The sequence below is a fragment of the Stegodyphus dumicola genome, chromosome 2, assembly GCF_044657685.1.
Source record: "Stegodyphus dumicola isolate Sdum_Otavi_A_Nest chromosome 2, ASM4465768v1".
Classification (NCBI taxonomy): domain Eukaryota; kingdom Metazoa; phylum Arthropoda; class Arachnida; order Araneae; family Eresidae; genus Stegodyphus; species Stegodyphus dumicola.
In genome coordinates, this window is record NC_140769.1 from 260,675,502 (window position 1) to 260,701,457 (window position 25,956).

The window sequence follows — 25,956 nt, forward strand, 5'->3', positions numbered from 1 at the left end:
AAGATAGCAACTTACGAGCGAAATACATGTAGCGATTGGTTGGATGTACATGTAGCGATTGGTTGGATGGAAATTTAATTAATTAATTCTGCTAAAGGCAGAAAATTTGCCTTTAGCAGAATTTGATATAACGATATTCGGTAAATTTGAAGATTTTTGTGAGTTTGAGATAACTAGATTTGGGTAGTTCGGATATTGTTGCACTTGTTTTTGCCATGATTTTGTCGTTATGTATTATTTTTCCATTTTCTGGCACTTCTCAGCTTTGCTCTTTTCTTCTTTGCAGATGTTTCATGTTTGATTAGCGTACCTTAAAATGCTTATTACAGCTCTAAGGACTAAGCTTAAAATACCATTCAGTATTAAATGTGAAAATGCATCATCAATCCCAAAATGCTGTTCGGTGGTACATGTATGACAAAAGAAGTCTATGACTTTTTTCGCATTGCCCTTTAAGACAACCTCATCCACGTCATAAATTTTAATTCAAACTGTTCATTAATCAGTATCCGTTTTAAGACACTTCATGAAAATTTCGACGTTACTTAACAGTGTAGTATCAAGGTTTACGTCATGACATGCTCAGTTTATATGAAATCAATTTTATTCTGATTCTAAATAATTTAGTAAAGACTAAAATATTATACCAGTTATCTCACCTGAACGGTGTCATCCCATCCTCCACTTAGCAGCTCATTCTTGTTGGTAGGATGGTAGCGTAGAGCGAATACTCTCATCGTATGCCCGTCCATCACATCTGGATCAATACTACAAAAAAGTTCATTCATATTATCTGCAAGTCCTCAAGTAAAAGATAACGTGAAGCGATTAAAAATAGCAGTTCTAAGAAGGGAAAAGTTATTAAGAAATCTGTTTACTCGAAATTTATAAATAGATTTCGTAAAATTTATAATTGATTTACAGCTATGAAGTTTTACGAAGTTAATCTGGATCTGGACATAACACACATCAATGTGCGGAAATTTTACGATATGCTATTTATCATCTACTAGATTTATATCATTCAGTTTCATAACATACAACTAGAAGAAGTGCTCTTTTCATTAGTCTAGTTATAGGCTCATGTCCATAAGTTAAAAAAACCTGTTATTTAGGATAACGGTGCAAATGTATATAATGTGAATATAACTGTGTAAAGCTTGGCTCAATAGGAAGGATATATCACGTGAAGGCAAAATAAAGAGAAAACGGAGCTTTTGTTTCATTTGACGTTTTGGAAAAACAGAAAACAAACCAACACACAGTACCTGCCAAGCATAAATGTCATAAATGCCATCCTGGTATAGTCCTCGAAATATTTAATATGACGCGTGGGTAAAATGAACAACTACACGTATTGTAGTGGATCGGCATACTGTTGATACTTTTGTTTAGCAGTATTCCGCCAAGATAACTTCCGTCTTATAGGAAGTCAAGCGGAACTAAATGTCGTCCTCTTAGGAAATTATTAGAGGGAATGCATACGTTTTACGAGCCATGTCACACTAATGATGATACATAATAAAAAAACAATCCTCATTGTCAACGTTGTCAACTACGATTAGCTGTTCATACAGTCCAGGTCAACGTTTCTGTACTCCTCCTAGATTTCCAAAAAGACAAATTAGTAAATTTCAAATTAATTGCGTATGCAACACTATAGCTGAAAATCTCAGACTCTAGAAAGTAAGTATGACAAACGCCTATCACGGTTTCTTCCAAGTCCAATATTTTACGAAAATTGTTTCTGGAGATCCTACCTATGGACAAAGAATCTCTAAGGAGAAGAATGAAAGCTTCCATAGACGCAATGTAAACCTGTTTCGCCTCTGCGCCGCTGTATCGAAGAGCCACGGCTATACAGTGAAACACCAGCGCAGGGTGGAATTTAAACAGCGCAGTTCAAAGAGATAGTAAATTTTTTTAGTTTGAAATAACTCAAAATGTTTTATTTTCATACATTTCTGGAGTTTTATGAGCAAAAGGATGTTAGTTGGAATTTTGGGCGAATTATAGAAATCCTGTCCAATTTTTACTTTCAATTTAAACAGCGAGCCATACGAAGATAAAATTTAAATGAAATATATTTCTTAATTCTTTTCTTTTGTAAACTTAAAAAGGGGGGAGAACGCATGCCATACAAAACGTAATAAATTTTTATGAATCCATAGTTAAAATTTTACAGTGAAATTTTAAAAGCAAAATTTGCAATAACTAACTGAAACAGAAAACATAATTAAAGAAAATTAAAGGCACCCCTAAATAAATTGAAAACACTGAAATACATTATAATTATCCGACAACTTTAAAAACAAATTAGCATAAAAAGTTTTAGACCATTATTTGGAATGACCATTGTGAAAACCAAGAGCAAAGTTTTCACCCAATAGCCAAAACCATTTCACTTACATTTAAAAAATCTTTAAAAGAATTTCACATAACTAAAACCAAGTACCTCTGACTACAACAACAAAGAACCTTTTCGAACAACGTGGTAAAAGATTGCTAATATGGCCTACGGCATGCTGCTTTGTTGTCTCCTGGTGTTATTTCGCACATGCGCAGTGAGGTACGGAGGGTGGATAGCTTTGGGATGGTTTGCCCCTTTAAAGTAAGCTTCAGGGATATACATAATGTGTCTCTTCGGTCTGACGGAGCCACATTTGCCTCGGGGAACCTTTACTTCTTCTCCTTAGAGATTCTTTGCTTTGGACTTCCCAATGTCCTTTTAGCAACAAAAAAGGGATTTAACGCACTGTGGCTATAATGCTTCTTGTCATCGTTTCGTTGCACATCCCGCGCCGCTGGACTGTTACTAGTGAAAAAGGAATGCGATGAATTGTACAATTGTACTTTAAAAATCATAAGTCAGTTTGTTTCTACGCATTTGTGTGATAAAGGTTATCCGTCACCGGCTCGAACAAAACAAAGTACTGAAATCGACTTGAAATATATGATGATCTCAGACCTAACTTATCAGCATACATCCAAATAAATAACTGCTGCAAAAGAATCGACATGTTCATTCATCTCATTAATATGAGTGTCAACATTTAATGTTTAGGTGATAAGATAAAGTTTAGCTAAACAAATTAACTCTAATATCTTTAAATTACTAAAAAAAAACGAATACAATTTTTTTAATTAATTTAATTGCTTAATATGGTCAAATAACTAAATTTTAATTCCTGTGTAAGGTATTTTACGTTAATTAACCAGTTATTTATAGCTTTAGTCTTTAACTACATAACCCATAACTCACCCATAACTACAAAAACATATGTTCTTATGGATGTTTAAAAGCAAAATTGGTGCTGCATTAGTAAGATCCGATCGAAATAAATTACTAGCAAAGTAATGAAAGTTATATCGCATATTTACCAAATGGTCAATATTTCGTTTCTTTACTTTTACTTCTATAATGTATCACGTAAAGAAATTCTCACCTGCCTTGCAATACACTACTCAAGGTCCCCGTGTAACGATCATAGATGCTTATTTTAGCATCAGACCCGCTTAAGGCAAATGAAGAACAATCTAAATTGAAACTGTTCACCAGTGTCTGTCTGTCTTCTTTTTCGTACCATGTCTTATTGCTTTCTACGGCATCCCATAAGATTGTGTCGCCGGATGCATCTAAAAAGACATACAACCAAGACAGATAAAAATGTATTGAATGACTGAATCAATATACTTCTGTCATCAGCCGATAGATAGCATTGTAGAAAAGCCGCCGATAGGGGGCGCACGATAACAATCGAGAATCGGGAAGTGAGAGAATAGGATTAATGTTAAGAATGTTCCGTAATGAAATGTATATATGTATATATTTATTGTAATAATAAAGCATTTATAAAATGCAAGAGTTTCGTGCGCCCCCTATCGGTGGCTTTTCTACAATGCTATCTATCGGCTGATAACATTCGGTCATTCTGACCTGACAATCGTCCGGATTGTTCAGAGTACAAATCAATTTTATAATTAATACAATTTTCTACTTCAACTCTTATACACAATACTAAACATACATATTACTAATACACTAAGAAGAATACACATTATACTGAAATTTGATATGATAATAAACTTACTAAAATATTTTCACATACATAAATTCACATATTTTTATACATTATCATAATAATCGAAAATTTTCTGTAAATCATTACTAAATATGTGATATATATGAAATAACTCAATTTTTTTTCAGGCCTAAAATGATTCAAAACAAATGCACTAAAGTCTTTCAGCTAATGTTCAAAAGTTCACAGTCAATTAATGTTCAAAAGTTCAAAGTCTCTAAAGTTTTCTATCATATCAAATTTTAGTAATAATGTGTATTCTTCTTAGTGTATTAGTAATATGTATGTTTAGTATTGTGTATAAGAGTCGAAGTAGAAAATTGTATTAATTATAAAATTGATTTGTACTCTGAACAATCGGGACGATTGTCAGGTCAGAATGACCGAATGTTATCAGCCGATAGATGGCATAGTAGAACAGCCGCCGATAGGCAGCGCGCGATATCAATCGAGAATCGGGAAGTGAGAGAATAGGATTAATGTTAAGAATGTTCCGTAATGATATGTATATATTTATTGTAATAATAAAGTATTTATAAAATGCAAGAGTTATCCCGATTGAATGAAAAGTGAAAGCCCGACTTACCCCTAGCCGTCCTGAGATTGATAACGGAGAATTTAAAGTTAACACTTCTATACTGAACAAAAAAAGGGAGAATAAATTATTGTATGGGCTTCGTTAGTTATCGTTAGATGATTTAGTGTCGTAAACAAAATAACATGCATGATGGATTGAAATTATTTAATTGTGAATTTGAAAGTGTTTTCAAAATAGAGCATTTTACCGTAAGTAGCTTAAAAAGTTCAAAAATGCTCAAGAAAAAAAAAAAAAAAAAAGCTACGTTTATTAACCAATTAGCTTATCATTTTGCCTGTACTTTTACTTACACTTTCGTCAACTCCTATTGGAATACAAATTAATAATGTATTTCAGTACAGAGTTCTTGAGCTCACACTTTGGTAAAAGAAAATCTAGTAATCGATAGGTTTTGGGTAGGAGATACCAAATTCTTTTCAAATCCCTCTTAATGTTTTGATGATATAAATATAGCTAGGAAAGTTTACATATTTTCTTAAATTCTCATTTTCAATCCAAATCAAAGGAGGCTGTATACTTTAGAAACCGAGATTTTGGTCAAAAAACATCTTTTCTTTTTCTTATGCGCTATGAAAGTCTTATTTCTTATGTTTCCAAAACTGTTTGAATTTTGTTCCTACGTTAATTTAAACCGAAGTTATGATACTTTATTTGACACTTTCTCCTCGAAACCATACCAGAAGTGCACAAGACGTAAATATTTAAAAGGCCGAAGTGGGTGTATCAGACTTGTTTACTTTTATTTTCGGAGCTTAAAACTTTATTTAATTGCATTTTAAAGACAAAAAAAGTATTTTTATGATGGGAACAAAACAAAGTTCTAGCAATTTTTCAAGCTGCATGTTATGAATTCCCCAACGCATTTTCGCTCGTGTTTTGATTCTGTGTTTACATTGCTGATAAGCGCTTTATTTATTACAGAGTAATATTCATTAATTGTTATATGTATAGATAGATATTGATATATATATGGTAATTTAGGTATAGATATTGGTTATTACACAGCAAACGAGTATGAAAGGTTTGATGTTAACCGTATCGACAATCAATGCAAAACGACATTCCCTGATTTGGATTTAAAAAGCAGAGAAAAATTTTAAAAGCTGCTAGAAAGAAAAAAAAAATGTAAATTTTGAGAAACAAGAGGGCATTAGTTACAAATCAACGGAATTTTAAGTTTACAAACTGATCCAAAGTAGGTAATTGAGTGTTTGAATTCTTTAAATGCGTTGATAAATGCATTTTTTATGAAGTTATTATGTGTTAAACATGAATTTTAATGAGAAAATATGTTTTTTCTTTGTTATATTACACATTCTAGCTTAACAAATTTTTAAATAACTTCCTAGCTCTAAAATAATAGTCTGCCTCCTTGAGAATATCATTATGATGGCTTTGCATTTTACAAAATATGAAAATATATTATACTTTTTTTAACAGAGTGTTTCTAATTTATTGTAAATATTGCTATTTTTTTTCCTCTTGTTTTCTTATTTTACTCCAAAAATACAAAATTAATGGTCATTAAATAACTCAGCTTCTTTATTTTTTTCATCATTAATTACTTTAAAGCCAAAATTAAATGCACAAACTTAAAAATTAAAAAACATGTTTTCGAAGATATACAGCCCCCTTGAGTCCTGGGACCACATAGAAACATTTTATGCATTTTTTTAACCGTCTGCCGAAAACGTAGCGAAGAAAACAAGTTCAATGTTTCTAGAAGTACTTACACTGTAGTTATACTGTAAGAATAGTTTCAATAGCTGAGTGTAATGTTACGAAACTGAAAGAAAACTCATTTTAAGGTATCCGACCACCTTCTAATTTAATTTTTTTTTTTTAAGTAATAGGAATATCTTAAAGCTTTTGAAATTATTTAAATTTATTTCCTTTTGTGCATTATATATTCCAGCATAAGTAAAAATATGGAATGAAACAGAGGGAAGAAAATAACATACATGTTGCTTTTCTATTAAATATTTTAACCAAGAGATAGGTAAATATGAGAAAAAAAATTTACCAAAAACATAATAATTCAGATTTAAATAAAGGGATTTTTCTGTAAAATTTATTACGATTCATATAATCTGCATTAAGTAATGAACCACTTTTACCTTTTCGAAGCAAAGGAAGTGTTGTAATCGCGAAAAATTTCGGGTATCTTATTTAAGCTAAAATATCCATTTTGACCGCTCTCGAACCCATATAAATAATATTTTTGTGTGGCATCAGTATGTACAAAGAGAATGAATGACTCTTTTTTTGCTAAAGCGTACTATAAAGTAGGTTTAAAATGGATTCTGAAGGGATATTTTTCGTGATGTTTGTACCTACGTACAGAAGTCACGAAAAAATTATGTATGTCGCATAACTCAAATGAGCATGTAATGCAATTTAACGATGTTTTTGAGTGGCATCTGTCCGTTAGAACAGAATAAAAGACTCTTTTTTCCCAAAATGGATCCAAAAGAGATTTTTTCCTTGACGTCTGTACGTACGTATGTAAGTATCTCGCATAACTCAAAAAGGAGTAGCCGCAGAATGTTGAAATTTTGTATATGGAACTGCCATAACATGTAGTGGTGCACCTCCTGATTTCGTTGCAATCGGCCGGACCAAACACTCGCACACACACACACACACATATAACATATATATGTAATAAATTCAAACTCAGAAACAATGACCAGGATTGGAGGCGAAGGCAGATTAAATCTTTAGTTTTATTTTCAGCAACATATTGTGGCTACACACAAGTCGGCACATTAAATGCGCCTGTTCCAAAAGGCCTACATTTTTTATAACTTTGTAGCAAGAAAGCAGCAGCAGACAGACAGCAGTCTAGCTAGGAAAGCAAGTGGCCGTTTAGCAAGCGTGGAAAGCAAGTGCGTAATGTTCAAGATGAAATCTTAAGTCAAACTGAGTTGGTTTTCAAAGCATTTTGATTGTATAGTTAATATTGCTGTAAAATTATTATTGGCTGGTTGAGTTTTAGTTCCATTTACATCATCATAATTACGCAAGAGTCATATGACATAGATTTTTGTAGAAATGGCGCAGTGCAGAGAGGGGTATGTTTAGAATAGAGAAGGGAAATTTACGTTGCTAATTTAATCTTATATATATTCTTTATTTTTATTACATATAATATATATATATATATATATATATATATACATATGTGTGTGTGTGTTCCCATCCTGTTACCGGCTCAGTGAGTTCAATATTTTTATTATTTGTTTCTAATATATTGCTAAATTGTACACTTTTTGCTTTATATGTAGTTAAATTATATGTGGTATTATATGTGGTTAAATGCATTTGTTCTTGTATTCCGGTTTAGGTTTTTATGCCTTTAGTTAATCTGCATGCAGTAGTTGTAGAATTAACCACAATTTAAAAGTTTAAGGGGGTTCCTTAATTCCCAGTTCCATACTTAAGGATCCCGTTCCGGATATGGATTCTTGGGGTATTTACAGGATTCCTTGACAATGTGGTTTAATTTACATTTGTTAAACTAAGAGAGCCTTAAATTTCGCGTTAAAGAACATGAGACTTATATTAGGAAAATACACAGAAATCCTCTGTTGTCCAGCACTGTTGGGCAGAAAAATCAAACTTTCCATTTTTCTGCAGCCAAAATTATTTTAAAAACATCTTCCATAGGTGAATTATATTTTCTAGAGATGTTTCACATTGAAAAAAATCTTTCTGTTCTAGTTAACGACCCTAATTACAATCCATCTTTACCCTCAGCCGTTAAGCAAATTATGTTTCAGTTTTCTTTTTTCATCGACAGGCGCCAATAGCAGATTTCACTCATTTTTATTTTATCACTCTATTCTATCTCGTTGATTTGCACTTAGGCAGCTCAAGAAGTTGGTTTCGTATTTAAACCATCGAAACTAGTCCTGCAAAATTTATAAACACTACGTTGATTCTTGCTATTTAACATCTCCAATAATCTTTATTCGGCGTGTTATTTTAACCTAACTTATAGATATTATACTTTGTATATAAACATATATTTGTTTGGAACACAATAAAAAAATATTTGCGTCTTACAAGAGGCTAAGAGGTGCATCCCGGAATCATCTGTCTCATTTTCTGACAGGCTTGTCACTGGCAAGTTCGAAGGACCAGCCAGTGTGTTCTGCACCTCGAAAGATTCTCCATCTCTTATCTAATAGACAATAATAAATATATAATTTTCAATAATTCAGAATATAATTTCATTTGTGAAATTCCGTGATTTTATTCGAACTCAGCTTAAACACATAAGTTAAAAATAATACTATGAATTTATAAATATAAAAATATTTATAAATATAAAAATATCTCTGCATTCAGAAATTTCCATTAAATATTTAAAAAGTTACCTAATTTTAAATTAATACTTCTGGGGAAAAGGATTATTGCTTAGAGAATCTTTACCTTGAGTAACTTTATTATTGACATACTTAAATAGATTATTTACCTTGAAAAAAACTCCAAGAAATATGTCAATGACATAAAGGTGAGTTTCAAATGTTTGGAGGACTAAATGATTAAAGTTTGAAAACTAAGAAATGTATGCTTATGCATGTATACTTTTGCATATATAATTTAGGATTGAGAAATGCATCCAACTCTCATTGTAAATATCAATATTGTGCTTATCAAAATTAATGAATATTGACATAAAATGAGACTTAACTGTTAGTTATAGAAAAACTATTAAAACATATTTCCACAGAAGTCTTATTTAACAGAAATTTCCATATTTGCCAACAGATTAAGCTCAAAATATTGAATTTAAAAACAAATTCATAAAAAGTGATCTCCTTTTTTTTTTTTTTTTTTTTTTGACAAAACGTTCTTTTCCATGGTGTATGCTCCCCTCCCCTCGACAGAAATGGAAATTTCATATCTTCGTTTCAAAGAACTTACCAAACAATTACTCAAGTCTTAACTGCACGTTACTCTCCTTAAAGTATACTTTTCAGATCTTAGAAAGCCCAGGAAGGCGGTTACTCGGCGGTATAAGGCATCCCATACATGCTCAATCGGGTTCAAGTCTGATGTGTAAAACTAACCAATCCATTCGAGTGATACCTTGTATTTCCAAGTATTGTCACACCAGAGATGTTCCTTGCGAAAGAGTACTGCCATTCCATTAGCAAAACATATGGATCTAAGCATCCCTAAACAGCCTTACATGAATTCCAAGGCCTACTTTACATACTTGTGATGATTATAGAACCTCTATCAAGGGTACACAACGATGGGGCCATGTTTGAGGATCGCACCTCAAACGATGAAACCGCCCCCTTAAAAATGGGATCTTTCATGAATAACAGAAGGCAAGTTGCATTTCCAGATTAAAGCACATTTAAAATCCCAATTCAGGCTAAATCTGTACTTAACAGTAAAACACTATTTGTTCCCATCCCTCTTGGCTCCGGTGAACATGATGGATACACCATTTCCAAACGAAAGCTGCTTTGGAAGATGAATTGAGGGTATCAAACCATCGGCTTTTTCATATGAACTCAAGGTCGTGAAGACTCATTTGTGGCCGAATGTTAAAACTGCGAAACACTTGTAGTTCGACCTGAGTTTGATTCTTAGACGAAATGGCTAGCTTCATGGGCACTTTCGTGGTTTTCCCCATGTGTAACGTGGATACGAGACAATTTTCCTTAGAAAGTCCACGAAGGCATCACTCCTCTTAGCGTGCTTTGCCGTAATCAAATAAATCAAACCTGAAGCCTTCGTTCCACAGCAGAACGGCTGATTCAAAATTCTGCAGCTCCTTGAAAGTCTAAATCTAACTCTGTTGTAGTCGCTTCACGGTTTCTTTACGAAAATGGTCTTCGGATGTAGTTGTCGTTCTTGGTCGCTTTTCAGAAAGCTTCAACGTCATTACGGAATCAATATGATAAATTTCTGATAACGCTGATTCTCGATAGCATTTCTAAAGAATATAATACAGATCTTTAATTCTTAACTAAGTTAGTTAATAAATAATAAAAATATTATATCACTAGATAAAAAATTGAAACTGAGAAACATTGCATTTATTTTTATCCGAGAAGTGTTACATCATCCCAGTGAGGAAACCTCGGTAAATTTCATTAAGCAAATGTTGTGTTAATTACTTTATGAATTATTACATATCGGAGTTTAATTTAAATTATGTTTTCAGAAGTATTAACATAGCAGATAGAGCTTCCTTTTCTAGAGAATGCAGGAAAAAAAATTAACTCAAGAAGAAAAAAGGAATTTAAAGAAACATGAAACATCACAGTATCTTATGCTAAAAATTAAGTCTTCTAGTAACAAATTATTCAGAGCAGTAAAGACTGAAGCCTGTTTTATTAAGCCCATACTCACCTCAACAGTTCCATCTGCCCATCCAATTGCTACCTGATTATTTGATGGAAATACAGAGCAACACATAACCGTACTACTACCCGAGCTGTGGACGAAAAAAAAAAAAAAAAAAAAAAAAAAAAAAAAAAAAAAAAAACAGTTATAATACAATGAGAAATAAAAAATATTCTTTTCTGCGTAAATAATAAAATAGAAGAAAATGGCGTTGTTTTCATTTTACGAAGAAAATCTTACATTGCCAAAATAAGTATCTCGATCCAAACTATGATATATTACTTTAAAATGGGAACTTCAAGGTTACTTTCTGCCGCCCGATTTGACTCGTAACCCATAGAAACAGCAGCTGCGGAAACAAAGGCGACAGGCTTCATAATTTTCTCCATTTCATTTCCGCTTAGCATATTTCGCTTCACGAAAGCACGTGAATGAAGGCTGGCTTGAGCTACAGTCTTAAATCACGTTGCCTAAGTCTAAAATAAATACGACACAAGTTACGATCGCAAACGGAGCAGGGGCTGGCAATGGCACCGAAAAGCTTATTTTAAAGTAACATACTACTAGAGAGGTTTCGGTCACCACAATTAATGCACAATGTATTTGACCAACGCGCCTGTGAATCGTCATGGTTTGCTGGAATTTAACTGCAACTGCAACTGCAACATAAAGTAACTTTTGTAGTGCATTTATTGTCAGTATCATTTATGAAAACTTTAAAATAAATCTTATACTTCTGGACCGTAAAATTTTTTAATTTGATTGCGATGACTGGAGACTAATGCATAATTTTAGGTTTCTAAAGTTCAGGTGCATATAAATACCCTAAAGGGATTCTGCAATAACACTTTTATAAATTATTATAATTTCTAAGCCTCTCTGAACTGTGTAGTGGTATGGAGAAGGGCTGATATCCTGAAACCATGAATGGGCATGTTCCAACATGAAACTTGACTATATATGTGTTTTTCACACATACAGCCAAATTTCTCCTCGCAATACCCTTCGAGTATCTTCTTGCAGTGCAATATAGATCTGCCCCATGTGGGAGACGTTTCTCGTAGCGAATTGGCTAAAGGAGCAATGAATTCGGCCATACCCCGACAAATGATTTCGAGCAAATGTTCGAATGTTGGGGGAAAAAAAAGTTTTTGCACCATGCCACTTTTCTCCCAAACATAAATATTTCATTAATTTTATTCATAGTTTTAAATGATGCCATGTGATATCTTGCTTCATGAGTTTCTCTTGGTGGGTTTCTTCATGAGTTTCTCTTTATAGATGTCGTATCATACTTTATGAGTTTCTCTTGCATGTAATTTTCCCACTAAGTGTTAAAAAACATTTATTGAATAAAATATAAAGAGTATTTATTCAGTACTCTTTATATTTTATTCAGTATACCCAGATACTTTCAATGAATGAGAATGCCAAAAAGTGGTTTAAGAAATTTTGAAGTCGAAATTTTAATTTTGTGGTCAAATTTAAAGCAAGTAGCCAAGGGCTGCTAAGCGGAAAATATTGTTAGAGCCAAATACAGGTATCATTGATCTTTCTAAGCGCAAACCCACCATGACTAATTAATGGACTCTGGAAATTAGTGAAAAAGGAATGGAAATCAGTACCCTTGAAAATGTCATAAAAGGCAGTTCTGTCATCTAAATCACGATGCAGACTTATAGAAAAAAGGCTATGATCGAACAACTAAAAAATACTCTTTATATTTTAAGTATTAATTAAATGGTCCCAAAGTCGTTCTGAAAATATGTAAACACCCTCTGTAGATTTCCCTAAAACTGATTTTATTTACTTATTTATTAATTCAGTACTGTTTAATAAATTAGTAATTATTTACTAATTTATTAATCAGTACCCCTGAAAATGTCATAAAAGACAGTTCTGTCATCTAAATCACGATGCAGACTTATAGTTTAGAAAAAAGGCTATGATCGAACAACTAAAAAATACTCTTTATATTTTAAGTATTAATTAAATGGTCCCAAAGTCGTTCTGAAAATATGTAAACACCCTCTGTAGATTTCCCTAAAACTGATTTTATTTACTTATTTATTAATTCAGTACTGTTTAATAAATTAGTAATTATTTACTAATTTATTAATCAGTACCCCTGAAAATGTCATAAAAGACAGTTCTGTCATCTAAATCACGATGCAGACTTATAGTTCAGAAAAAAGGCTATGATCGAACAACTAAAAAATACTCTTTATATTTTAAGTATTAATTAAATGGTCCCAAAGTCGCTCTGAAAATATATAAACACCCTCTGTAGATTTCCCTAAAACTGATTTATTTACTTATTTATTACTTCAGTACTCATTAATAAATTAGTAATTATTTACTAATTTATTAATCAGTACCCCTGAAAATGTCATAAAAGGCAGTTCTGTCATCTAAATAACGATGCGGACTTATAGTTCAGAAAAAAGGCTATGATCGAACAACTAAAAAATACTCTTTATATTTTAAGTATTAATTAAATGGTCCCAAAGTCGCTCTGAAAATATATAAACACCCTCTGTAGATTTCCCTAAAACTGATTTATTTACTTATTTATTAATTCAGTACTCATTAATAAATTAGTAATTATTTACTAATTTATTAATCAGTACCCCTGAAAATGTCATAAAAGGCAGTTCTGTCATCTAAATAACAATACAGACTTATAGTTCAGAAAAAAGGCTATGATCGAACAACTAAAAAATACTCTTTATATTTTAAGTATTAATTAAATGGTCCCAAAGTCGTTCTGAAAATATGTAAACATCCTCTGTAGATTTCCCTAAAACTGATTTTATTTACTTATTTATTAATTTCACTCCCTTTTCTGCAAAGAATTTCTTGCAAAGAAATTAATGTCTACTGCATAATAGTCCTCTGCCGTTTTAGAAATGCTATTTCTCCTCCTCCCTTTTTGTTTTGCAGGTAGATTTTCCATTCACAGTTCATTTCATTTTATTACTCTCAAAAACAGTTAAAGATAGATTAGAGTTTAAAAGGAAACCTACCGCGTTATTTTTATTTTTTTCCATTTCATAAATTTATGAACATTTTTCTCGGTATTTTATATTAAAAGTTGATTTTCTTAATTTTATTGTGATGCGTAATGTTATATTTGCATGGGACTTTAAAATTCTAACACTCAAAAATTAATCCGTTATAAAAAATTTGAAATTTTCATTCTTTGTAAAACAAACTCTTCACTCTCTTTTAAATCAAGAATGGTAAAAAAAAATATGCAACTTCTGGAATTCATTAAAAAAAATTTTAACGTTTTTAAACTTTGTAAGTGGTATGGTTATAAACCTTCATGCTGCTTGTTACTGTAGTCAAAACATCGATTTTTAGCTATATCCTAATAAGCTACAGAGTTCAGATTTTTCAGACATATTCATTATAGATGACAACATAATGTACAGAAGCGAATTTTTCAAAATTTGGTTTAGAGTGTTTAAAATTTCATGTTGAAACGAGTTTTCGTACATATCTTCTTCAGCTAAAACTCTCAGTGTATTATTTGTTGAAAACCTGGGAACATGCTTCAACAAAAAGAACCGAAGTTACATAATCCGTGACGTAATGGTGTTATGCAATGCCGATAGTTTACAGCAAGAATGATGTACTACTGAGATGCTGTGAGGTTGAAGATTCATAAAATGTTTGTGCCTTATGGATATAATCCTCAATGTGATTATTATTTATTTGATGTTGATCAAATGCTAAGCGTCGAGTAAATGTTAAAGAACTCACTTAATAGTATTAATCTTAAAAAGTGATTTGTTTATCACATCAGCACTTCGTCCCATCAGATAGAGGGGGAAAATATTGGAGTTTTTCTGTTAACGGGATCGAATTCAGAAAGGCGAGTATGTTTGTATGCACTTAAGTATTATCGCAACCACCTTAGAAGCAGTTGCCAAATTTTCAGAAGTCGTCAAACTCTGGCAACCATGCGCATAACAGTTCTTTAGATAATTATATCCATTATAAACTGCAATCCGAAAATTCCCCGAATCACTTTTTCTTCTGCAAAAAATCGCCAAACTGCGCCAAAGTCATTTTGTTAGTACGTAAGTACCATATATGCGTATATGTGTATATAAAAAGTGTAAATGTGTATACGCACTAAAAAGCGCATATGTGTATACACACTAAAAAGCGTATATGTGTACACACACATATACATATACATGCATGCTAGTACGTAAGTACCGTAAGTACGTATATGTGTATACACACTAAAAGGCGTAAATGTGTATACACACTGAAAAGTGTATTTGTGTACACACACATATACATATACATGCATACATGAACACAAAACATCTATACATATACACATTTCTGAATCAGATCCCGATAACTGAAAATTACCAAAATTTTTAAATTCACCAGTTTATAAGATATTTTTAACCTAATTTCTAATTTTTTTGAAAAATCATTGGATTTTTTCCGACTACTTGATGTAACAGTTAAGTAAAAGAATGGTTATTCGCTGCTGAAAAATCATTTTTCAATTGAAATAATTTGATTGATAATGAATGTCTCACTGAGACTAAAAAACTGGAATTTAAAAAAAAATTATTTAAATAAGCTTTTATTTAAAATTCGTCAATAAACAAAAATGAGAAAAACTATTTATTACATAGTTTCATAGAAGCAAATGATTAAATAATTATCTTTACAAAATTCATCTACAGTTTTATATCACGAGTCATAAAAACGTGGGACACCCTTAATAAGTCTATGAAGATGTTGACTTGTAGAAAAAGGGTAAAGAATTTGAAAGGTTTCAGATTTTAAATTACGTCCAAACGGGCGAAATCTTTGAGTTTGTTCATCAGAAATTCGTTAAAGTTTTACAAAATATGATATCGATAATAAAAGAAATTCCAAATTTCAAATTTGGGCTCCCAGATGCCCATATTCGCAGTGGGATTACGTCATTCAAAATTGGATGGCTCTAGGTACCGTTGTTTTATCACAATGAGAGAACCATACATACATTTGTGCAGATTCTTCATTATTTATCAAATACAATACATTGCGATCATATTTGACGGCAACAGTTTGAAAAGTGAAACGGACATTCAGAGGGAATCGACGCAAAATAGCAAAACGAAAACTATAGTCCCTCAGGGACAAAGCCTCTTTGGACTAATAATCTTGACACAACAAGTCGATTTTTAGGTTTCCTCATTTGCATGCCGACTCTTTTAACTAAATTTACATTAATGAACAAAAGAAGAAAAATAATTTATCCTCTAGCTGAATGAGAACAAAGAAATTAAATAATTTTCTTTACAAAATTAACCTGTAGTATTATAATCACGAATAATAAATGCGTGGACGTAAAAATAACGAAACCTTACAGTCAAAAGTATTCCATTGTCAAAAAATCCTCAACAAGTGATCAAAAAGGTCAAAAAGTGTCAAAATGGATTCCATTTCAATATATTGCAATTTAAAAAATCTGATGTGTACACCACATGACTTCCTTATACGAGATATTAAATTATACGCATTTTTTCTTGCATTTCATTTAAACGTATTAAATTGAATTAAATCTACTTCGCCGACAGTACATAAACCACAATAGAATAAATGTTTTCTTTAAAATTCACTCTATTTGTTTACTATAGCGACATTATGGCGCTAGGTTCACTTAACAGTATTATATTTAGTTCATATTATAACTCAGAATGCACAAAATTTATATCATTTAAAGAATTATGTAATCGTTGCCACATGTTCTAATCAAATACTATAATAAAGCTAGAATGATGTATAAAAGAAATTAAGCAAACAAAACAAAAAAGAAACAGTTTTTCACAGATGATTTAGTATTTCTCATTCAGTTAATTCAGTTCTCACTTCGCGACAAGGCAAAAATACATAAAAACTCAAAATATTTATATTAAAAATTACGAAGTGAATCTTAAACAGTTATTTACACGAAAAAATTCAAGAAAGAATTAAGCATGATTTAATTCGCAATAATAAATGAAGGTGTTATCTTTGTTGTTGAGAAGCTAAGTTTCTCCAGATTGGCATCAAATCCACTATCCTGCTGTTTCAAATGTAAGCAAGCAATGGCCGCCATCAAGAAAATTATTAGGCTTAGCGGGACTCAAACAACTTTAAAATTGTTGATAATTCTAAAAGTATTGGATACAGATTTACTAAAGGCATAAAAACCTTAACGGGAAGATAAGAACAACATAATTCAATAATTTTTAAAGCAAAAAATGTACAATTGACAAACATATAAGAGTAAAGAAACTGAGATCACTGAGCCGGGTAACAGTGTGGATATATATATATTATTTATATACGTTTAGTGCGGCCTATTGCAACCAAACTACGAGGTGCACATCTAACATATTATAGCAGTTCTATATACAAAATTTCAACGTTCTGAGGCTACTCGTTTTTGAGTTATGCGAGATACGTACGTACGCACGTACGTACATACGTTCGTACAGACGCCACGAAAAATTCTCTTCAGAATTCATTTTAAAGCAGTTTTATAATTTTTTTGAAGGAAAAGTGTGCTTTATTCTGTCCTTACGTACAGATATCACGCAAAATCATCGTTAAATTGCATTCGATAGCAGTCAAAATGGATATTTTCGTTGAAATATGCTGCCTGAAACTTTTCGCGAATACACTACTTCCTTTTTACTTCGTACAAGCAAGTAAAAAGGATAAATCTTTATAAGCTTAATAAAGCTGTCTCGCGCTTTTATTATTCCTGATAAAACTGTTGATGGATTTTATAAAGAAATTCATTTAATCATTTGTGCTGTTAAACTATACAATAAATTATTTTTCTCCTTCATTAATTATTAAATTAATTCATCATTATCTGATTATTTTTAATTATTTGAATATTCATATTAATTATTATTATTCATTACACATATTAATTATTTTGAAATAAAGGCTTCTTTTATAAATTATAAAAAAATTATGTTTTATTAAAATTAAATCTAACTACCATACTTCTTTAATTATCATCTTTACAATAGTATTGCTAATTAAATACTTTTTCATAAACCAAAAATATCAGAATCCCAGCTGGAGATAAATCAAAATTAAAAACTGGTTCATTTTAAAGGAATTTTATGAAAAAGTTTGACAACTTACTATTTCTCGAGAATTTTGACAGCGCCAATAGCTAAAGCTTCATTTTCCGCATTTTCGTTTAGTGAAGTTGACTTTGAGAAACGCTTTCTATCATGCTCAAATGAATCCGATTCAGCAGCCATTTTAAACTTTTTCGATCATCAATCGTCTGCATACGAAGTACGCTACGTAGAAAGAAAGTATAATAATTCTATAAAATAGCGAAAAAGGAAATAAGTATAATAATTCTGTAATAAACTTAAATTGTATAATTATATAATAGCAAATGCTTTTAATTCGATTGCTTTTTCCTGTGCTTAATATAAAGAGAATTAAAAATACTCTCAAAATCAGCTAAATGAAAGCGTTTTTATCATATCATTATATTGCTTGTGTTGCCATTGCTTGAATAAATTTTTAGAAATTATTAAAGTAGAATATTTCTGAAAGTTTTTGATAAGGAATAAATTAAATTAAACATTTTTGTTGTATCTCTATATCTGACAAAGCCAGATTTTATTTCAGGCCTATTTTTATTCCACTTATTTTTAGCTCTGTGATAATACATATAATTATTTTTAAACACCTTGAAAAACAAATTTTTTAGTGTTTTCTATAACTGGATTTGGAAGTTGGACGAAATAAAAATGTATTGCTACTTGAGAGCAGTATTTGCAGCAAGCCTCAAGTAAAATAAATAGGCATCTATATCTCAAATAATTAAATATTTTCTTTATTAAATAAAAATTATCATATTTTTTATTATTATTATTTGGAATTGTTGTTTCTAACTACGCATTTTAAATATAAAATTTCCGGCGTTATACCTTGAATTTCTGAAATATATATATTCCTGAAATACTATCAATCAAATTATTTCAATTGAAAAAAGATTTTTCAGCAGCGAATAACCACATTTTTACTTTAGTGTTACATCAAAAAATCCAAAAATTCCGATGATTTTTCCAAAAACTAGAAATTACATTAAGAATATCTTATAAACTTGTGAATTAAAAAATTCCGGTAATTTGCTGTTATCGGGACCTGTATATATGTATGTATACATTCATGTATAGATTTTTAACCCACAGCATCAGAGCGGTAAAATCATCGAAGAAGAGAATAGTTCAAAATTACTGCAGATCCCGACTGGCTGCCAGGGAATTTTCGTGGTTTTCTTCATGCGTAAAGTAGACACGAATCCGTTTTGCTTAGAAAATTCTCCACGAATGCATCCTTTTCTTCAGACAGATAGCCCTCGTATGCTTCATCCTAATCCAAATCATCCATTTCAATCCACCCTGAGATATGATTTTTCGGTCCAGATAACGACGTGTGTGATCTTATGGAAAGTTTAACGCGAATTTCGGTTAGCACGAATTACTAATAATTAATTTTAGTTTAGTTTTAATAGAATTAATTTTAGTTCGTTTCATCATTAGATTTTATCATTTAGCACGAAATTTCAAAGTTTTTTATATTTTTTTCCTGTTGTTTCTCCGTTAGGGCTGTGTTCAGAAATTGTATGTATCGCTTAATTAAAATCCTCATAGGATTCTTTAAAATGTAGCTAGTATGAGTAACAATGCTGGAAAGTCTCGATCATTGCGTCAAATGAGTTTTGAGAAGTTTGTTAGTGCAGATGGCCACGTTTCTGTGTATGCTGCAGTGGAATGATGTACAAACGGCTGTCTCTGGGGTGCCAGAAATATCATCAGAAGAAAGTGAGAAGGACAATATTATTCCGCGCACCCGCCAGAAAATGTCACACGCCTTGAACATCGTAGAACACTTTGCTGCAACATCAGAATTAACCGCTAGTTTTACGGAATCCATGAAGTTCTGTGAGTGAATTTTTTCAAGTTACAGTCCACAGTAACTAACATTTGTAAATTTGTTTACTTTACATGCGACATTCTAATAGAAAAATTTATTTAAAATAGGAAACGGTACTTTTCATTTCAAATAATTAAGCTGTTGTCGAAAATCTATATTTCAGAAAATTTAAAATGGAAAGCAAAGGTAAAAGTGGTATTGGAGGCGCCGGGTATCGATCCCGGTACCTCTCGCATGCTAAGCGAGCGCTCTACCATCTGAGCTACGCCCCCATCGACATAGTTTGTATAAAAATTTAAAAGCATTGATTACTTACTCCAAGGAGAAGTTTACATGAAAATAAATGAGGTCAGTATTTCAATGAATGTTGATTCAGGTGCAACCGGTTTACATTAAAGCTACTGAGGACACTGTAGAGCAAGGTTAGCAGTTTCATTATCTGCTATTAAACAATTCTGGATATAATTTTTGGCAGGGGATGGTTAAACTAGCTGGGGCAACACCTCCTTATAGAAGGGGGTGTTGGCTGGGGGCCCCTGGCGGTAAAATTTTGTGGTCTCCATTTAGCAGGGGCGTAGCTAGAGGGGGGCAAGGAGGGGCACCTGCCCCCGGGCGCAGAATCCAAGGGGCGCCAAACTGATGTTACGACATTTTAGAATTAAATGCTTTCCATCCTTGGCAAACAGTAGCGGGCGCGAAATCTTCAGTTGTCTCTGGGCGCTGAAAACCCTAGCTACGACTCTGCCATTTAGGATGCTTTGATTTTTAATGAAGAAATACTTTTATGGTGGTACGTATATTTTTGTTTCATATTTATGTGGTACAAAATTTGAAAAGTCTGAGAACCACCGTACTAGACAAATTGCAAGCTTGTAGTGAATATAAACAAATAATATCAGTTCGCAATCAGAGCTGAAGGTATAATAAATAATTAAAAACACATTATTGCTTAATATTATTAATATTTTAAGTTCTAAATATTAGTATATTAATTCAAGACTAAAATACATAAAAATTAAAATTATATCAAAAAATTAATTATTCCATGGGAAGGAAAAGTAAAACATAAAACAGCTACTACATTTTCTGAAATATTTTAAAATTAAAATAATTGGTTATTAAATTAAATAACCATTAAGCAAAAAGTTTAATATTTTTTTTCTTGATTTTATTCTAGCAAATTTATCAATTCTTTTCGAGGTATCGATATTATTTAACACTTCTTGTTCCATGTGTAATATAGCCATACAGTTTAATCTTTCTTCTGATACATCTTAAATAGTTTTCACGCTTTTAAAATAGAGAAAGATCTTTCTCCTGATGCATTAGACACTGAAATGATTAAAAAATTTTTCAAAACAATGTCTACATTAGGAAAAGTTAATGACATTTCTCGGGCAGTGTGATGTGCTACTATGGCAAAGCTAAATTTTTCTTCATTTTCCTTTAAAAATAATAAAAACTGTCGTTCTTCATCATCAAATTCTATATACTCATCTTTATTAATTTCTTTTAAGTTTTCTATACAGACTTTTTGTTCTGAATTCGACAAATTTAAATTAAAGAACATTTTAAAATTTTCTACATTATTTTAACATACTTCATTTCTATGAGCAATTTCCGCTATTATATTGTCACAAATAACATTAAAGGAATTAAAAATAAAATCTTCGCGCTGGGAAAGTGATTTAGATTATTCAATACTCTCATAAACAAAAAATTTTAATTCCCCCCCCTTTTTTGTGGCCTGCATTTCCGCTCTTTAAATGTCAAAGATGTTATAGAAGTTACTTTTTCTTTCTATGTCAAAAAATTCGCGACAGAATCCTGCAATAAAATTTTCCAAAGATTTTTAACAAATTAGCTCCTTTAAAATAGGTTGCGTGTGTGTGTATTTAATTATGGCAAAGCTCACTAGGGCTATCTGCCTAAGGGAAGGGATGCCTTCGTGGAGGACTTTCTAAGGGAAACTGGCTCGTATGCACGTTACACATGGGGAAAACCACGAAAACACCCATGCAGCCAGCCCGTTCGCGGGATTCGAACCTCGGACCGAACTACCAGTGTTCAGCGACTTTACCGCTCGGCCGCTGGTGAGCCCTTAAATAGGTTGCATTGAGTTGATTGTAGAGATTTGCTGGTAGCACTGATTCTCTGTAAAATGGTATTCAGGGCTTAATTTCTAAAATCAGAAGTGCCGGAGTCCTACATTATCCCGTTAGGAATGATATATAAAAACTGCATGAACAAAATAATAATAAGTGAAGCACTAAATTACGAGAAATTAAAGTTAAATAAAATATAAATAATTAATTACTATTAAATAAATTATAAGTAGATAAATAATCAATTAAGTAAGTAACAAATGTATTATAAAAATTAAATCAGTCGTGAAACAAGTGTGATATGAGAAAATTAAAAATGCGGTAAGGATAAAAGATGAGTAAAATTCTATATAAATAATAAATTTCGCACTTTTCGTTATTGCAATGTATACTTTTAATTCAGTTAATCAATATTGATCTTCTTATCTGAATAAAAATATTTATCCTAAACAATTTTTCTACAGAAACGTAAAAACTAATAGTTACATTTTTAAACACAATTTTTAATTTTATTTATCTTCATGCCAGCTATATTTTGAACATTAAATTTTATCCAAAAAGTTTAATTTTTAGTAATGACTATTTACAATCATTCCAAACCTTAGGCTTCAAATTGCGCGGAGGGAAAAAAAAAAAAAAAAAAAAGAAAATTAATTAATATGTGCACTTAAAATTTAAGCAAAAGTTAAATGAAGTATCCGCTAGGCTGCACTACGTTACATGCTGCAGTGATCCATTAAAGTAATGCAAAATCTACTTCATATTGTTTCGTACGTATGGAGAGTAACGAATTTTGATGAATTACTTTAATTCTCCAAAAGCCGTGTAAGAAAAGAAATAAATGCACTTTCTATGCAATATAATACACTATTTCAAGAGATCGTAGCTTAAAAAATGTTCTTTTACCAGCACAAAAATTAAATATGGTTAAATTATCGCTGATGAGAATACAGATAATGGTAAAAACAGGGTGAAAGTGATTGAGGGTGTGAGAGATATTTTGAATGGAAATGAGCGATTAAGAAATAAGGAAAAGTTGTCGGGGGAATAGTGGAGAGAGAGCGTTCTGTTTGACCGCGTCCCCCTACTGATATAATAATAATCAAGCGAAATGTGCGTCAGGAGCAAAATGAATTCTGAATCTGACTCCTAAGAACGAACATTAAGTTGCTGGTGACACTTTTCGCCCCCCCCCCGTATTTGGTTACATTAATGGATACTGTGAGAAGACGATAGTATAGGGCGTGCTTCAGCAGTTCATCTCAGTATTTCACTCTATTATGCTCGCTGTCACTTAACGCACATAAATTTCCCTTCCTGCGAGGATAACCATCGATAACAGAACACTAGATAGGATGGCATGACGAGAAATTTACTCGTTTCTAAGCAAGCTCTCGCAAATTTATTGCGCTTCTGTAACGGAGAGATTCCACATGTGAGTGAGAGGATTTTCCTTGAATGTCTCATGAGTTTGTATCTTAGGGAAACAGAGTATTGAAAGGTCTTACTTAAGGTAAAACATTAGGAATTCTACTATTTTTTTTTTTTTTTCTTCAGTCCAAAGGGGCTTTGTTCCTGAAGGACTACTGTTTTCGTTTTGCGATTTTGCGTTGAATCATTATAAATGTCCGTTTCACTTTTCAAACTGTTGCCACCCAATGTTAGAGTCCTGCATTATATTTGAAGAAATTAAATAATGAAAAATCTGCATAAATGTATATATACTTCTCGCATTGTTATAGAACAAAGGTACATACAGTCATCGAATTTTGAATGACGTCATCCTCCTACGAATATGAGCATCTGGAAAATCAAATTTGAAATTTATAATTTGTTTTATAATCGATTTCCTATTTTGTAAAACTTTAAAAAATTTGTGAGTAACAAACTGAACGATTTGAAAGCGAGCAATGGCAACAATCTACCGCTGGGGGGGGGGACCTTTTTATCACCAGCGCGCGGAACTGTGTATCGGAAATTCTAAAGATAGGCTCATTTTAAAATAATTTTGCGACATTGCTATTAAACTGAAATTTATGGTTTAAGTGCGAAGAACATGATATTTAATAAATAAAGGTAACACACAAAACGTTTGTAAAGACATTAGGTTTTTTTTTTTTTTTTTTTTTTTTTTGAAGCCGGAGAGATGAAAATTTAGCAACCGCCTTCCGGGAATCGAACCACGGATCTCTCAAATACCGGTCCAGTGTGCAGAACCACTACACCACGAAGGCACGCTGGGAAAGCGGGAGAAATATCTTACATGTTAAAAAAACTCCCCTTTGGACGAAATTTAAAATCCTAAAACTTTCAGTGTTTTTTTTTTTTTTTGTTTTGTTTTTTTTTTTTTGTTTTGTTTTTTAATTGTGGTTTAGTTTTATAATAAGAAATAACGGGGCTCATCTTATTTAGGGCTCAGGGCTCCGGCGCAATTTAAGTCCTGATGGTGTTCCAAATTGTTGTGATGAGTATCATTTTATACTTTTATATCTGCACATTGTTTTTAATAAAGATGTGGCCTCCACTACAATTACTTTTTTTGGCTAAAGTGCAGAATCGCCCACTTATTTGATTGGCGTTTGTTTGGCGCTTTTTACAAGAGTAAGAAGAATTTGATTTTTGTCAATTTTCTTTGACTTTTTAAGTGAAAATAGGTCGATGTGCACATGGATACCGAGTATGTGCAATTCTTTAAAAACGCGTCAAGCAGTGGGCGATTCTGCACTTTCTCCCTTTTTTTTCCGAACTTGAATCACAGATGTCAGATAAGGCTTCTTTTACATGAATGTAACCCATTTTTAACGAGAGTCCGGCATCTGCTCTTGCCGACCGTCTGATAGCGGATAATTTTTTTTTACGATTCAAATTATTTTCTCACACCTTTCTATTCAAAATATGCCAGAGATGAGGAGATGCGGGGAAAAAAAGAAAAGAAAAGAACTTTTGCACAAACATAAAGTAGTGGACAGCGGTACTACAGCTTTCTGCAGCAAATGTATCTACTAAATTTAAAGAATGATTAGCGCAAGGGATGTATATTGCGCTTGTACTGTAATATACGAGTACGAGCCTATAATCCTAAGTATTTCCCTCATAAGTTTGCTGAGTTGTCATACGTTTGACCGTGACGAAGTTTAATGCCTATACCTAATTTTGCGAAAGCGGTCAATACCTTTTTTTCAAATAAGATGCCGTATGATCTTCAGTCAGTATAAGCCCTAAAAAACCTTTCTTTTATATCACCGGGCTTAACAATACGTACCTTATAACTACTGTCATATGATCAGTATGTGAAATACTCAAGTTAAAAAAGTTTAAACACTTTTACCCGTCAAAGTTTAAAAGCACTTTTATTCCTTAAAATTGAAATTTAACAGTTATTTTCATATATGATTGACCGGAAGAATTTTACAGTCAAGTTGTTTTTACCATATGCATGCCATGTATTCTAAATTTGCTTTCCCCCCAAAAAAGTTTTACGAAACGATCCTAAGAAATTATTGATTAGGGTCTTATCAGACGAAACAACATAGGGCAAGGAATTCATGTTCACCTTGTAGAGACATTAGGGTTATTTTGGGGGGGGGAGAGCGGAAGATGTAAAAAATGAGCAATGCACTCGCCGGGACTCGAAGCTCGGACTTCTCGAACACGCGCCGAGTGTGCTGACCATTACACCACGAAGGCATGCTAAGAAGGCGGGAGAAATATCATACAACCTTATTTAAAGGTATATTAGTATGTTTTGTATTTTTTAGCACTACAATTAATAAAGAATCTAATATCATCATTATAATTTAATACTAAAACTATATTA

At 32.0% G+C, this 25,956-nt stretch overlaps 1 protein-coding gene and 1 non-coding gene across 2 annotated transcripts in view; both read right to left on the minus strand.

Moving 5' to 3' along the window:
* LOC118190356 (uncharacterized) overlaps positions 1-18,538 on the minus strand; it is a 35,460-nt gene extending 16,922 nt beyond the window's left edge. The window contains exons 1-5 of the mRNA XM_035361063.2: positions 18,220-18,538; positions 11,059-11,143; positions 8,749-8,866; positions 3,447-3,636; positions 660-768 (exon numbers count right to left, since the gene is read on the minus strand). Of these exons, the coding sequence (XP_035216954.1) occupies positions 660-768; positions 3,447-3,636; positions 8,749-8,866; positions 11,059-11,143; positions 18,220-18,341 (624 nt within the window). The 5' untranslated portion in view covers positions 18,342-18,538. The remainder of the gene's footprint in view (positions 1-659; positions 769-3,446; positions 3,637-8,748; positions 8,867-11,058; positions 11,144-18,219) is intronic.
* A 1,695-nt stretch (positions 18,539-20,233) lies between these two features.
* Positions 20,234-20,306, minus strand: TRNAA-AGC (transfer RNA alanine (anticodon AGC)). Its single transcript has one exon. It is a non-coding gene; the product is annotated as a tRNA-Ala (tRNA).
* Between the last annotated feature and the right edge of the window lie 5,650 nt (positions 20,307-25,956).